Genomic DNA, 17,169 nt, shown 5'->3' on the forward strand with positions numbered 1-17,169 from the left:
TCATGCAGTATTCATGTTGCTAACTTAAGTGTTTCCTGCTAATAGGTTTACCCTGATTCGCACAGCCTCCTACATACAGTATTCCTGTTCCTCATTTTGTGAATTGCGATTGTCTTCGGGCAAATTGTATTTTCTTGCAACTTTTTGAATACCATGGCCACTCCTACACCCAACACTACTGTCAACGCACCAAAAGAGTTTCTGTGCATTACGGGTGATCCTATTGTTCCCTGGTTCCAATGGAAGAAGTACTTTATGAATTACTTAATAACCATTGACCATGCTAATAAGTTGTTGGGTGAAAGGAAAAAAGGTTTATTAATGCACAGTTTAGGACTGGGAAGTTCATGAATCTACAGTCAGATGAAAACATATATTGTTTATGGTGATGAAAATCTCTTTAATCAAGCCATTAGACTTTAGATGACTACTTCTCTCCTAACGATTGTATTGGTGTAACCTGTTTTAAGTTATTTCAAAGGAAACAGCTTAAGAATGAAACGATTGCTGATTTTGTTACAGCTCTTCAAAATCTTGCAAACAATTGCAGATTTGGTGTTATTTAAGAAGAGTGAATAAGAGACTAACAGCCTGATTCATCAAGCTGAATTGCGCTCGCAAAGGGCCAGATTCTGAGAATCTGGCCCTTTGCGAGTGCGATTTTTGCATTTTGGATTCATCATCCTAAATGCAAAAATCGCTATTACCGAAATCGCATATTTGCGGGGAATTGGATTTAAGGAATCTCTAATAGAGATTCCTTAAATGCAATTCATCAACCAATTAGAAATTGCGAAATCGCAATACTTGGTCGCAATTTACCACCAAGTCTGACCTGGTGGTAAATTGCGAAAAAAGAGTAAAAAGCACTTTAGTGCATTTTTTCTTTTGCATGTTACACACACACATGTCCTTTGGACATGTGTGTGCGCAACACCTGTTCAAATGTGCATTTAAGGGGTGCTACAGGGTGTCCTTTGGACACCCCTGGCACCCTTCAAATCGCTATCTTATTTGCGATTAGCAAATTGCTAATCGCAAATAAGGAATACTCCCCATTCATTCCTATGGGCCTTTTAGCCCATAGGAATGAATGGGGAGTTTTTCCTTATTTGCGATTAGCAATTTGCTAATCGCAAATAAGGAATGTGTAGGAATCGCATTTTATTTTGCGATTCCTACATGAATACCGTTTTGCGAGTCTCTAATAGCGATTCCTTATCAATCTCTATTAGAGACTCGCAAAACGGTTCTTTGATGAATCAGGCTGTAAGTTGTCATGCATGCTTTTGATCCTTCCCTACAAGACAGATTATGGGTTAATGGTGACATCCCTCTTAAAGATGTTCTTGCTATTGCTAGGAAAGCTGAATTGTCTGGTAGGTGTGCCAAAACCTTTAAAAAAGAGAACCTTGTTAATAAGCAACAGGAAACTGTTGCCAGGGTTCTCTCTAACAAAATTAAGGTCATCTCTTCCGGCAGATCATCTGTTAAAAGAGATGTATGTTCGATTCATAAAGAACTAAGATGCTTCCGGTGTGACAGTAACTACCATCTCACCAATGATAAGAAATGTCCAGCCATCTAACAAAAATACACTCTATGTCTGAAGATTGATCATTTCAGCCGAGTTTGTCACACTAAAAAACCTAACAAAGACAAAGTCAAGTGCATTGTGGAGGGTCTTTTATCCACCCCATGAAGTTAGTGATGATGAAGCCTGTATTGCTTCAAGTTCTATGGACAATGTTGTCCTCTATATCTCTCCAAAAAATTATTCTAACAAACGTCTGTGTTTAATATTTATAGGAGGAGTTCATGTACACATTGCAGCTGATTCAGGTTCTCCTTTCACCATAGTTAAGGAAGCTGTATGGTCCAACAAATTGGTTGAAAAATGTGGTCCTTAAATGCTTCAATTGATATTGCTCCAGAAAGCTTCACTGGGAAATCTATTGATTTACTTCGTTTTAGGTACCTTATCCTTAGGTTCAAGAACAGAAGTGTACTTTCCAAACTTTATATTCCTAAGAAGGGTCCTTCTGTTCTTGGGTAGAAAGATCAAAGGAAACGTAATACTATTCTTGATTCAAATGGCATTGAACAAGTTCTGGTCCTAGATGAAGGTGAATGCTTAGGCAAGACTGTAATGATTTTCTTTTTTTTTTTTTTTGAACCTTTATTATTACTTCAAGCAGATACAAATATGGGCCCACAACCATCCCGGCCGGCTGCTAGCCAAGTCATAAGTACAGCAATCAATGTAGAAAAACAGAGCAGCCCAAGAACCGGGGTCCAACAGACTTCCAGGATATGACTCGTATTCAAGCGTAGTGGCCGACATTCAAGATTCATGAAGGTTCATTTTATGATAAGAAAAACTAAGGATCAGTGCCGTATAGTCATACATGGACCTACAATAACAAGCCTGAATCGGGGAATCCGCAAATAATGCCTACACAATTTAAGTATTTGGAGTAAAGTATAAAAGTCAGGACAAATGTGACCACAAACCCATTCCATAGCAAGCTACGCCCCTCCCCTCAAATCGAAACATATTGCAGGAAACATGAAAGATGACGACACCAATAAGGAAGAAAGACAAAAGGGCCATAAAAACAAAGAAAGGACAAAGTAACGACCCCATCCCCCTACCCCCCACCCTGCACGCCTGCAGAAGGCCACGGCCTAACCCCCCTCCCCCCAGCAGCGTGCCTGTCGCCCTAAATGAAGACCCGAAATATAGTAAAGGAGGAGAAAGAAGAAAAGAAGGAAAGAAAAAGTGGAGAAGGGCCCTCGATCTCGCCACTCGGCCCCCACCCCCCGCCCCGCACCCAGTAAACATCCTAAACATAATTAGAAGAGCCACGGAAAACATTAAGCATTAAAGGCATCATCAATAAACTCCCCGCCGAACGTCCCCCAAATCACCATCAGCCATCAATAAGTCCATCGGATCATAGACAGTGTCAACCTTGGCCTTTCCTATCAATAGCACCCAACATACGTCCGTTTCACAATCGGCAGACAAAGCCGCGTGTAGGGTCCAGGAGATCCGGGCGGACCGAGCTGCGTAGTTACTCCATGGGTCTGCAGCAGCCAAAACCCAGCCGAATGTGCATGAGGAAAATCCATCTGAGTCGGTATCGACACCGAAAAGAGCTTCAAGTGCGTACACAGTCTCGCCATCCAAGGAGAAAGAGTCACACCATACGGCAAGCACTGAGATGTTACCTGGGCAGCCCAAGACGTGGACCGGCGTTGTTTCCCCGGCCGCTGATCAGGTATACGCCCCAACAAATCACTCATGCATACTACAAAGCTGTCCAAGGCGATTTCTTGAGCCGGGTCTTCCAGCGTCTCAACGAACATAGGCACTGCAGAAGCATTCTTCACCGACATTGGGGCAGGCACATCGGCGTTTCCTTGAGATCGAGATGTGTCCGTATGGAATGTCGGTACAACAATGGTGGCCATCCTTCTTCCCAGATCTTGGGGCCCATGGATCAGGGCCACATGCAGGGTTGTTAGAGCAACCAATATATCTTGGGACGAGGGCTCAGTCTCGTGCCGCCAGACCCCTGAACGCTCCAGCACAGCGGCTTTTCCATTCAAGTGTAAGCTGCGTAGGAGGGTGACAGCCGCCATCTTAGCTGATCCGGCCTCGTTCGTCTTCACCTCACCCCGGGACCAGGCCCTACATCAGGGCTCAACAGGATGTACAGTGTGGACCCAGAAAGTCTAGGCAGGCCATCCAACGAAGAACCACCAAAGGGCTAAACAAAGTCGCTGCCGCTCCTCAGGAGCCGCCCCGCGATTCCAGGGGAAGCCATTTGTCATGCCCGGACACGATCCTGCACCGCAACGTAACCACACAAGGCACTCCGCTAGACGGACTGAATCGCCGCCGCCTCCATCGGCCCAGCACACCTCCGGAGCCCATCGGGCGACACCACACCTCCACCAATGGCCGCTGTTGTGACAATCGCGGCCGGTTGCTCCTCTCACTCGACACCGCGGTCCCAGCTCCGTGAAGGCCGCAGAACAGTCGGGGACATTTCTTCGGGTCTGCTGCACGTAGAAGCTCCAAAAGCAAACAGTAAGGGAGAGTTTTCCTTTGTCTTCCGAAATATGCTGTCATGGCTCAGGATAAGTGTCAGGATATATGTGCGGGGCGAGAGAGCTCCGGGAGCCGAGCGTCTATGCGGCCATTTCAGTCGCCCGCTTGGCTCCTCCGACTGTAATGATTTTCATGGTATTTTCTCTGGTATGTTGGGCAGATTGGAAGGTTTCGAACACCAGATTTACCTCAAACCCAATGTTGCTTCCACAGTCCACAAACTACAAAATTTTCCTTTTTCTGTTAGGGATGAGGTGGAGAAGGAGTTGGGTAGGTTCGTCAGAGATGGTGTCATTGAACCTAATGAATCTTCCCAATGGATTTCGCTGGTGGTCATCGCTAGGAAGGCCCACAGAAAGCTTAGGTTATGCATTGACTTGCAACATCTAAATGCTAACATTTTGATAGACCAGTTTCCTCTACCAAATATGAATGAAATGTTTACCAAAACCAGAGGCATGGACATTTTCTCCATCATGGACCTTTCCCAAGCCTACCGCCAAATTCCTCTTTCTACTGATTGTAAAAATCTCACTGCCTTCATTTCACACATTGGTTGTTTTCAATACACCAGGATGCCGATTGGCTTAACCTCTGCGGCCGCTGTTTTTCAGCGTTTAATGCCCAAGATTTTTGGTAATCTGGATAATGTTCTCATCTTCCAAGATGACTTTCTGATCATGGGTAGGAATAGTAATGATCACAAAACTAAATTTCTTCATTTACTTTCCCTCTTAAACAAATTTGGACTAACTACAATTTTGAAGTGCATGCTTGCAGCTAATGGTGTGAGTTATCTTGGTCATGAGATCAGCGCTGTTGGCATTCATCCTGTAGCTAAACTGGTTACTGCCATTACTGATGCCCCCAGTCCCAAAAACAAGGATGAAGTTTAATCCTTTTTGGGACTTGTTGGGTTCTTTTCTTAGTTTGTACAAAACCTTTCAAGCAGAACTTTTCATATTAGGCAACTACTTAAGTTCAAGTCCGATTTTGTGTGGTCTGCTTTGTGTCAAGAAGAATTTTCTAACATTAAAAACTTCATCTCTTCAGCTCCTGCCCTCCAAGGTTTTGACCCTTGTGGAAAAAAATATAATCACCGCTGATGCCAGTGGGACTTGTATCGGGGCTGTTCTTTCACAGGTTAATGAAAAGGGTTATGAATCAATTTTTGCATATGCCTCTAGGTCCTTGTCTCCTGCAGAGTGCAAAAACGCTGGTTTTGAATATAAGGCACTCGCTTGTGCTTGGCCTTTAGAGAATTTTCGCACCTTTGTTTGGAGAAATGAAGTTACCATTAAATGTGATTACGACCCTTTAGCTAAAATGTTGTCCAATGTTGGTATGGTCAACATTTCTGCCAGATTAGCACGCATATCCACGCGTATATTATATTTTCTCTACAACGTGGAAAACTTACCTGGTAAGAAGAATGCTGTTAATATTTTCTTGCATGTTTGTCTGTCCAGACGGTCGAGAACCAGGATGATCTCATGGATAGTGTTCAGGTTGCCATGGTTGTGTGACCATGGTTAGATTATTTTAGTAATTAGAGGTGAATGAGTCTTTTGACCAAAGACGAGCATTTAAAGTAAGGTTTTGAATTAGTGTGCAATGATTGGCATTGAAAAATGGATGTTAAAGATTTAAAAACTTTTTGGGAGGTCTGGGACGAGTTATCCTCTTTGAATGGTGACATTATGAGTTTTGATAACAGAACAGGTGGCGAAGCTGAACGGGGGCTTGCCACTGGCTCATGTAGTTCACACATTGAGTCATCAGCGTGTTCACATGCATGTTGAAGGGAATTTGTTGGCTGATGAACCAAAGTGCGAACTGCTGCCATTGCCACAATCACTCCTTCTACCACAAGGATAGGTGGATCAATCATGATAGCTGCCAATGCCTCGCAAAGCAGCTCTGCCTTGCCCACGTTTTTTCCACTTAAGTACTGCTACAATTTAGATGCACAAGTAATTCTGTATGCTCAAATTCCAGGAGTGGGGGATAAAGTCTTACCAAACATGGATCACAGATTAGGATTAATTCTAGCTGCACATGAGGATTTGCGTTCTGGGCATGCAGGGATCGTTGCAATGATTTCACGATTGATGCATTGCTATTGGTGACCAGGTCTCTCAAAAAAGACAAAGAACTTTGTTCTCAAGTGTGACATCTGTCAGCAGATGAAAGGTTTCCCGTGACACGTCCACCTCAAACACCACTACTTATATCAGACAGACCTCTTGCTTGTGTCTATTTGGATCACTGTGGTCCCTACATTATGACGGGGCTTACAAGTACATCTTGATGGCAGTTGATTCATGCTCTAGATTCTTGTGGGTTTGGCCTCAGCGCTCGACTGGCGCATGCACTTTTATAAATGATTTGGGAGTCCTCACTGGGACTCACGCATTTGACACATTACATTCAGTCTGTTGTCCTGTGTTTCGCTCTCTGGCTTACAAAAAAGCCAAGGGAAGATTGGGTGGGTTTGGGGTACTCCTCTCTATATCATCCCAAGGGAAATTTGATTATGGAAAAGAAGACCCGCGACTTTAAGCAATCCTTCACAGCTAAGGTCTTAGGCTTGGGTGGCAGTTGGGTCAATCACCTATATGGGGTCCAGAGGGCACTAAACAACATGCCACGAAAATGCCTAGGGGGCGTACCCTATATGAGGTCCTGCTTGGGATAAGAATATGATTATCTGACCCTGATAGTGGTGGCACAGTGGCAGATGAAAAAGCATTTGACATCAGTGATTATTATTGGGTGTTTTACAGGAGCTCAATGACTACTGGGCATTACAAATCAACGTTCAAATAAAATGCACCACCACTGGAGAAGTGAAAGTTGTTCCAGCAAGACCTGCCTGGGTCCTGAGGATTAGTGACGGGGTCAGAGAAAATACCCTGGACAAAAAATAATTTGGGCCGTCTTACAGAGCGCCTGTACCTGTGCTGGCTGTTGAAAGAACAAGAAAAGCACTTCTTCCGCCCTTGCAGGCAAGAAAGAAAAGAGATCACTCTCAATAGATCAGATCAAACCCCACTGTTGCCACTTCTGAAGAGTGGGCCACTTTGGCTCCTGGGTAGTAGTTGCTCTCTTCTTGCTTTCATACAGGAAGTTCATATGGAACGACTAATAACATTTTAAAATTCAAATATACAAAATGAAGGAGTTACCAACAATGGAATTCAACTTCTACCTGTGGAACAACATAAAACCACAAATGAAACACAGATTTTAATATGGCCAAATACAGATGTCTATGTGAATATATATTGAAGCAAATAATCGGCCAGTTCCACAAAACCTGCTGAGCTACCAAAGATAGATCGCACTGTGCCTGCTAACTTCATTGACTTTGACAATTTTTCATCGCATCCAAGTGAACTTAAGACATGGCCACCACCTGTTCACCACATCAACACATGTGTGAGTACGACCTTTGACTGAAAAATACTTATTTTGTTTATCCCTGGCTTCAGCTATGGCTTGCAAATGGTCTATTTTTCTAATAATTTGGATTGGTATAGTGATTTTCTTTTTCTTGCTCATAAATTGGCATTATCTCCCAGAACGCTCTGCAGTGGAGCATATGAACTTGGTCATAAACCGCATCCATCATCACACCGTAAACAAAGGGACCTGTCCTTAGTGAACATTACAGCAGTTCCAGTTTATGAAGGAAAATTTTGGGATAGAGTTCCCTATGATGTGTGCGGTCCTACTGTACTTTTAAAAATTCCACACTTGTTTAAATTTCTTCGAATTATTTCATCACCTCTAGTACTGTCTCTGATGAATGGGACATTGAGCATGTGCCTACTACGAAACAATTGGCTGCATGTTGACAGGATGAATTGTATGATGACATCTAATTTTGATACCATGTTTTGTTACCAACAATATGGTCACCATTTTTTGCACAAAGCAAGTATCCCACATAATGTTTTCACTTACTATTAATGGGAACATTGCCCAACACCAACAAAGGTTAGTCCTACAACATTTGCTCAGAAGTTTGCTTATTGTTCTGGGTTTAACACTTCAGTCCAGGCCTCCTATTACTATAGGCTTGCACCAACATCTGCAAAGAAAAACATGCTCACTAACAATAAGCTGAAATACTCTGCTTCCTCTGTTTCCCAACTGTCTTTACAAGTGTTCGACTTTTGGAGGGACACCACTACATTTAGAAGTTGTAACGTTAGGAATCCTAACATTACTACTACTAAATGCCTTTTGTGAATACCAAAAGTCATAAAGTTAGGAATTTGTCTCAGTTTACTAGTAGTAAAGTTAGGAATCTGAACTTTCCTACTACTAAATGCCTTTTGTGAATACCAAAAGTCGTAAAGTTAGGATTTTGTCTCAGATTACTTTTGGGCCTAAAATCTGTCTCGTGGACTAAAGATTGACTGGTTGAGGGAATTGAAGACTTATTTAGAGCGTGCCTCATTCCAAATCAGGCACTTCCCTGACCTAGACTGTGCAACTGCCTTCCTGTCTTGGCTTAGCCAGGATTAAGGATTTGAACAAACCTCTGGTTACCTTATCAACACACTTGACACTCAACCACAAGACACTTAATGATGCCAAATATAACTATATTGTTTTTCTTTTTATATTCTTTGTATTGCTGTGTTGATCTATTTCTTATGGCTTGTACATGTAACATTTACTGTCTGTATAGCTCTCTGATATCTGCTAGGATCTTCGCGCTTTATAAAACTCTACAAATAAATAAAATAAATAAATAAATATGATACACAGCCAGGTTACATTAGATGCCTTGATGCATAATGGCTTTTACAATTCATCAGACCTCAATTGGAAGGGAAGGCTGGTCTAGCCTATCAACAAAAAAAAAGTGTCAGTGAAGATTTAGGGGTACCACAGAAGGGTTTAGTAACCATGACCCACGCTAAGCACAATCAGAACATTCGGGGTGGTGATATCCCACAGTTTCGGGAAGTTCTGCCTAGAATGGCTAAAACCTTGACATTGCTCAGGTGAAACAACACTTGCGCCTTCTATCATATGACAAGGATCTCAAGAATTTTTTGGTTGGTTCCCATAACCCATGTTGTTAGCGCTTTGTGTATGTTATTTATAAGGAACTATGGAAAATCTCCCAACAGGATGCTGCTGAGAGATTGCATGAAATAGACAGGGGATACCTAGAAAAAGCTTTGGCTGTAGTTCTTAAAGGCAGGACCACACTATCTTCCACAATATTTTCACTGGGCATCATTATGTCTTCTCCAATCAATAAAATGGAATAATATTTGTGTATTTTACAATGTGGACAATCGCAATTGTGCTCTATTAAACTTCTAAGCCGGATGCTACAATCCATAGGTTGTGGCCATGTGCCTTGGCGCTATAAATAGCACGTCTCTGTGTACAATTTAACTGAAAGACAGATGGTTATGGCATGCACCACTTCGCAAACTGAAAAATTGGACCAATTACGTTTCACTGTGGCTGAGTCACCTTCCACAAAATGGTTAATCCATGGGTATATTACATTGCCAGTGACGGCTTTCCAATTTAAATACTGTCTCCAGTACAATCAGGTAGGCAGGTTTGAAGCGCTGGGTAAGGGGTTCATACATGAGTACTGGGAAATACTGTGCGGATTCAGATATAGTATTAGGGACACTGACGTTTTTCTCAGCTGTTCAAACTGTGAACATATTTTTAGTGTATCTTTGGTTTACAAAACATGTCAACCATTTTTACAAGCAGTGATTTTTGAAACTGTTTTTTTGTACAGTTTTTAACAAGGATTGCAATAGATATCATAATAAATATTTTTCTGTCTTGCAAATCCTTTTTTATTTTTCACTAACACAATTGCACTGCACTTATCATTCCAACATATACTTTGGAATTACCTGTTCATATAAATATCACTTTGCAGGCTGCTCCATTGGTGCGTAAGAAATTTGATGCTCATGCGGTGGAAGGGGCTTCTAAATCTGCAACCAAGTATTTTTAGGAACTTCAAGACAACAGTATTATTGTATAGGAATCTAGGACCCTAATGTAATTTTCCCGATTCATGCCCATATATGGGTATAAATTACCCGATCATTATATATGCATAGAAATAATCACCATATTTAGACTGAGCCTATGCAGCCCAAATACGGCATGGCTACTTCCACTAAGTTCCGAGAATCCACAACGATCTCTTATAGAAACCCGCCTACAGCAGCTAGGGACTTCCCCTTGCCTGAATACTAATTTATCTAGGAAATCATGGAGTTTTCAAGGAACTAAGTCTTTGATGACGTTATTATGTCCAATCATACATCGGCGCCTTCAAGGTATAAATATGCCTACATTTGCCCACACAAACACAGAGTGGTTTGAAGCAGATCAACTATCTACTTGCCCGACGCCCTGCTGCAGCAAGTGCCGAAGTAAGCCGACCCTCCAGCTGACGCACTGAGAGACGCTGTCTTTTCTCCAGCCGAGAAATCCAGCTCCTGTGTTTCAAGGCTACCCTTGCGGGTTGCTGGTAAATCGAGTCCTGCGAGAGAGATACAAGACCTCCGTCATTCTAAACCAAAGGTACGGAGCTGATTAGATCCTTAGATAATTCTTGGAATAGATTCTTGGCAGAAAAATACTAAAACCTAAGCTACACTTCACTTACTTCTTCCTCGTACTAGACCTAGGTTAGGTACACCGGGGTAGGCATATTTTAGAAGCACCAGTAGAGTGCTTTTCGTCATCATTTATCACTGTATGTATTTTATGTTTTCTATATTATTTTATATGGCTTAAAAACCATACCATGCTTTTACAGTACTACTTTATAATACTTTTCATATTATATGCCTTGTACTTTATAACCCGTACTTTATAACCAGTATTATAATGTAGCAGTACATTTCTTATGCTAGAGAAAGAAGACTGTTCAATAAATACTATTTATTGAAAACGCCCATCTCTCTATTTTCTCAGCACCTCTGGTGAAACGAAGTATGCACGACTGACTGAGTAAAATAGCTATCTATTGTTTCCCCGACTCTAGAGATTGATTTCTTATTCTTGGGAAACACAGCTGTCAAGCTGTCAAAGTTGTCATGTTTATGAGGTTGTCAGAAACTAATCCCTTCTTGTGAATTCGAGAAAGTTTCTAGTGACCTCTGAGCTAGCTGGCACTCACAATTGAGTTTAATATATTCGGTAGAGACCTAGTCGACCTCAGTCCTACGTCTAAACTGCAGGATATATTATTCCAATGTGCAGAGCCTATTGGGAATATATGAACTACACTACATGGCACCCAACGTTTGATAAGGCGATAATGTAATGCTAGATACTAGAGTAACTCAGTTGTGGTTTTCACACAGACCCTTTTTTCGCGTAAAATACTCCAATAGACGTCTGGAGTGGGTTAAAGGAAAATATCCGCTAAAACTGAGTAGGACGAAAAATCCTCTGTATTAGTTTTTAGTTTGTTCAACGTTGAAGGATACAGTGTTCCAAAATATTGTGCACCTACTCTTTGTTTCCTTGAAACTTTTTCTGCAAAAACTTCCAGTCGACAAAATGTCGGATAGTGAAGAGGAAAGACGTAGAGTTGCAACAGAAGCTCAAGCGGTTTTAGATGACAGAAATCTCCTACAAAATGACCTGGATGCTATACTGATCCCGGTCAATGTAAGAAAAAGTATAACTTACAATCTCATAAACAATGGAGTATCATCAAGAGGTGGTAAAGTAATCTTTGTTATAGAGGCACATGAATATCGGCAGACAGAGGTATTCTATTCATGGATTCAGTTCCCTGAAGCAGATGCAGGAACACCCAAGTTTCACTACTACAAAGTGGAGGAACCTCCAGCGGAATAGGTTCCTTACGAGGACGTTGAAATTCCATTAGCTTAACAAGACCATCAGCTCTGGTTTAAAGGCGCCCTACAACATCAAAATCACATAACAAGGCTTGGTCCAGTCCCGTTTTCGGATTGAGAGATAAGAAAAATGTATTACAATTCTTACAATAAGTAACATACTGTGCTGGTTTGGTACCAGAAGATTGTGGCCCTGATATTGTTCAGAAATAATTTTGTATCCAAGATAGCTCTTACAAAATATGGCTCCATTGCAGTTAATCACACATAGTCTACACCCACAAGAGGGATATGTTTATATATAATATTTATGCCAAAATATTTATGTTAGATGATATTATCAGGCACACCCACTTCAACTCATACTAAATTATATTGACACAAGAGCTAGCACAATAACTATCTACTCAGTCCAATTGTTAAGAATTCTAACAGCTAAATGTGTACATGCATGTGTTCCTTCTACTGTGTCAGTATTTTTGAGATGTTCTTCCAAGTGCTAAACAATTCATTCTTTGAAAAAATAGCAGCTGTGTACTGTGTACTTTGCACAACTGTGCTCAGGTCCATAAGAAGTATAAAGTATTGTCTCACCAGTCTTGTTTGAAAACTCCCCTTCTGCACACGGCACACAGTTGAAACAGCAGGTGGGCCTCCCTTCTATTGGAGCCTTTCGGTATCCAGGGGTGCAGCTCTCACTACAGATAGAGTGAGGAATCTTTAAGGAAAGAGGGAATAAAATAAGAGATGAAGATTGTCTGAAAGTCTGAGCTGAGGGCCCAGGAGCGGCTCTGACTACAGACAGAGTGTGGAATCTGTGAAAAAAAAGGGAATACATGAAGAGATTAGATGTCAAGTCCGAACTGAGGGCCCAATGACATCTTTCACTGTTAACAGATCAAGGAATCTCTGGGGAAAGAGCGACTAAAAGAGATTAGATGTAAAGTCTGAGCTGATGGTCCAGGAGGGCAGCACTCACTGTAGACAGAGTGAGGAATCTTTGAAGATAAAAGGATAAGAGGACTGTGTTATATTTCATATTGGTACCCTCTTATAGGTCCAGAGAACATCGTACACATTCCCTACATCAGCTCCCGTTATTTCACATGAACAAGCCTTATAAGGACATAATTCCAAATGAGGAAAGAATGCCTTACAAGGGCATCACGCCTTACAAGGTCTGCAGCCTTTTATGAACTAAACCTTTCACCTAGTTCTATGACAAGGGTGGGTTCTGCCTGATCAATATTGCTAAGACGTCATCCTTCGCACATATGAATAATTGATGAGTACACTCTCCAGAAGGTACACTTCACCTCTCCCATCGACGCACAAGGTTTAAACCCCAACGTAGTCCTTATACTGAAAAGTGGGTAACATATGCACATGGACTGTATAAATACAGCACCTCTTGCTTTCAGTAGGCAGGAGGGAACCAAGACTTCATGGCTGACACACTTACCAGAGATGCTGCGGCTACGGCATGCCATCGCCCCAGCTGACAGTGGTCTGACGATCCCTTGCGGGGTGTCCAGCTCAAGTCCAGGACGAAGTCGCACACTCTCACCATTCAGATATGGGGATTCGACTAAAGCCTCGCAAGAGTCTTGGCTCTTAGACTTTTAGGCTTAGACTGTATAGCACCAACTCAAATGCTAGATTCACTTTGCTAAATCTAGACAGGCATCTTAGGAGTTCGCTTTTTATTTCATAAATGCATTCTATATTCATCTATGTGTTCATGACTATTGCAAAATGGCAGGACACTACTATTCCTTTTTATCCACTGTACTGCTGGTTCTATATCTCTGCTACTGTGTCACAGTTGCAGCAGAGCACTTCTTTTACATTAGAAGAACAACGGTACAATAAATCCCTATTGTAAACACGCTCTACTGTTTCTTCTATGTATCTCTCTGAGCAAAACAAGCGAGCACGAGTGGTATATTGTTTCCACAAGTCTGAGGTTATTGTGTTCTAAGGTTGCCAAAAACAAATCTCTCTGATAACATGAGATTCTAGTTGCGCTGTGAGCTAACTAATGCGAAAACATAGCCTGACATATTTGGTGGGGGGGTACAGAGTCAGTTTGCCACCAAGCCCACAGTATATGTTGTCATGTGCTTATCTAGGTTCCTGATCGATACTGTGACCTTATGCCCCTATTCGGCTATAAAGCCCTTTTATTCCCTATATTGGCATAACCGTTCAAGTGCGATTTTCTGAAAAGTCATCTCTGGCCTCACACGAGCAGAGCCACAGAGCCACATTCCAGCATGACTCTCTGCTACTTCCTTTGCGACCAATTAGTGCAATGACAGAGCAGCAGTCACTATCTGATATTCCTAGATAACACTCCGAGTTCTTCAACAAGATAAAAACTTAGCAAACCTGGAAATCCCCGCTTGCTATGTTTTGATTAGTAATAGAACTCTAATGAGCAACTGATAGCTGCCACTTCCTAGTGACATCTTTAATTGACGTCTTATGTCCAGCAAACTTGCGTCAAACCCGGCACCTGTCAGGTATAAATATTACCAACGTTGCCTTAAGCAATGTGAGCTGTTGTGAACAGGGAGCGAAGCTAGCTGCTGTTGAGCGTTGCCTGTTGCTGATGCCAGCTGCCTGCATGACCAGTGTTGGTAAAAACTAGCACTCTGTCGCTGCAGCCTGCTATCCCGTGGTGGTGAAGCTACTGATTACCATTATCGCCGCTACAGCGCGAACTGTGGTTCAGTACGCTTGAGGAGCCGTGCAGCCGTCCTCTGCGAAGACATCCAGCCCAGCTGCCCGCGGACGCTGTCACCCCTCCTTCCTCCCGACGCGCTGAGAGAAGCCGCTGCCTTTCTCGTGCAGAGAAATCCAGTCCCGGCGCTTCCAGTTTACCCTCGCAGGTGACTGGGATATCGAGAGAGACCCTGAAGGAGATACCAATCCTCCATCATTCTATTCAGAGGTATGGTGTTGACTAAACCCTTAGACGAGAATTCTTGAAACAAACCTTGGCAAAACCAACTTAACTTAAGCTACTTACTTACTCCCCCTTCTCACGTGTTAGGCCTAGGTCAGGCACACCGGGGTAGGCTTAGTTAGAAGCACCAGTTGAGTATGTTAGCCTAATGTATATATGACTGTATATATGTTTTATTACTTTTAAACCATTGTATGGCTAAGAAACCATATCAATGCTTCTACAGTTCTATTTCGCAATTCTTATCTTACTGTACGTACTTTTTATAATAACAGTTATTGCAATTGTGGCAATACATTTCTCTTGTATGAGAAGAAAGACTGTTCAATAAATGTTACCCTTTATTGATACACGCCCGTCTCTCTATTCTCTACATACTGTGAAAGTAAACTGCACCAGACTGACTGAGTGAAATCTATGTCTATTGTTTCACACGACCCTAGAGATCGACTCTTGATCTGAGGAGCAAAGTTGTCATGTTGCACGGTTGTTGGAAAACTGAATCCCTTCTTGTCTGTGCCAAGGAAGCTGATCACTTCCTATGCAGAGAAGAAAGTTTCCAGTGACCTCTGAGCTAGTTGGTAACACAACCCAATTAAGTTTAGCATAGTCAGTGGAGGCCTGGAATATAGCCAGTTCCACGTCGATACTACTGTTTATGTTATTCCAATGCGCAGGGCCTAGTGGGAAACTAGGAACTACACTACAATGTTATCCGTAAACAGCATAGGTCCTGCATAAAAGGGTAATATTGGAACTACGCTACATGGCATCCAACATGGTCTAATGTTGCCCATGGTATATACATGGCGCACTTACTCAACAGTAGAATCTGAGTAGCCCAGTCATGCTTACACTCAGAGACCCTACTTAGAAAACCCAGTGATGTATGGAATAAGTGGAAATGGAAAAAAGAAAAAAAAACTCTGCCACACATGAATGAATGAGTACATGCTTGTATAGCGCAAGGCTACACGGAGGCATCCCAACGCTTTAGATCAAAACAAGTAATCACCGATCACTGAAATATAAAGGTCTTCAACCGTTTCCTGAAGGCAAGATGGTTAGATTCCAGCCAGATATAGTCTGGGAGCTGATTCCAAAATTTGGTTGCATGAAATGAAAAGCATCGGCCACCCATACGTGTCCGTTTGACCCTGGGGACTTTCAGCAGGTTTTAGTGGTTAGATCTGAGAGATCGAGGGATTCTATGGTGAAGAAACATGTGGCATAGAAGGGCCGGGCCATTGTCAATGGTTGACATATGGACTATACACATGGCCTTGAACCAGACCCTTTCCTGCACCAGCAGCCAGTGTAGAGCTTGCAGTGCTGCCTTAGCAGAGCTACATTCAGGAACATCCATAAGTAGTCGGACCGCACAGTTCTGAACAGACAGTTAGATTTGATGGTATCTAGCGGTGCACCCAGATAGACTGCGTTCGCATAGTCCAAACGGGATAGAATGAGTGTCCGGACAAGGAGGCGTCTAGCCTCGGGGGGAAGCAGGGCCAGGACCTTCCTTAGAGTTGTAAGCAGACCATAACATTTAGCTGCAACCTTGCGTGCCTGTACTTTGAAACACAGACTAGGGTCCAACCATACACCCATGCTCTTAATTTGGGTTTTAGGAGAGGGAGGGGGGCCCAGGCACTCTGGTCACCAAGGGTCTAGATTAATGGGGGCCTTGTACCCTAACATCATGATTTTGGTCTTTGACCCATTGAGCTTTAGGAAGGAGGAGTCCATCCATGCAAGAACCTTAGTAAGACTGGGGGATAGATTATTTATCCCTGTCTCGGCTACATCGGCGCATGAGAGGGAAACGACCAGCTGCGTATCATCGGCGTAGGTGACCAACTGTACTCCCCAGGGGAGAACCATGTCAGCCAGAGGCCTCATGTAGATGTTAAACATTATGGGGCTCAATGAAGATCCCTGGGGAACGCCATATTGCAGGGGAATCTGTTTGGAGATTGCTTCATCCTCAAACACGGTGAAGGTTCTGTCAGCAAGAAAGGAATGGAGCCATTTAAGGGCAGTCCCTGTGACTCCTACCTCCCTCAAGCGCTGGATCATGAGCAGGTGGTTGACCGTGTCGAAGGCTGCGCTGAGGTCCAGCAGGACCACTGCGGCATAGCCTCCCACATCAACAATTTTCCTAGCTTCCTCGACCACGGCAACCAAGGCAGTCT

The 17,169-nt window shown here is 42.7% G+C and overlaps 1 protein-coding gene across 1 annotated transcript in view; it reads right to left on the reverse strand.

Moving 5' to 3' along the window:
• LOC147725218 (vomeronasal type-2 receptor 26-like) overlaps positions 1 to 17,169 on the reverse strand; it is a 59,386-nt gene that overhangs the window by 7,552 nt on the left and 34,665 nt on the right. The window contains exon 2 of the mRNA XM_086918207.1: positions 12,598 to 12,721. Coding sequence (XP_086774333.1) covers positions 12,598 to 12,721 — 124 coding nt within the window. The remainder of the gene's footprint in view (positions 1 to 12,597; positions 12,722 to 17,169) is intronic.

The sequence above is a fragment of the Lissotriton vulgaris genome, chromosome 4_1, assembly GCF_964263255.1.
Source record: "Lissotriton vulgaris chromosome 4_1, aLisVul1.2, whole genome shotgun sequence".
Taxonomy (NCBI): domain Eukaryota; kingdom Metazoa; phylum Chordata; class Amphibia; order Caudata; family Salamandridae; genus Lissotriton; species Lissotriton vulgaris.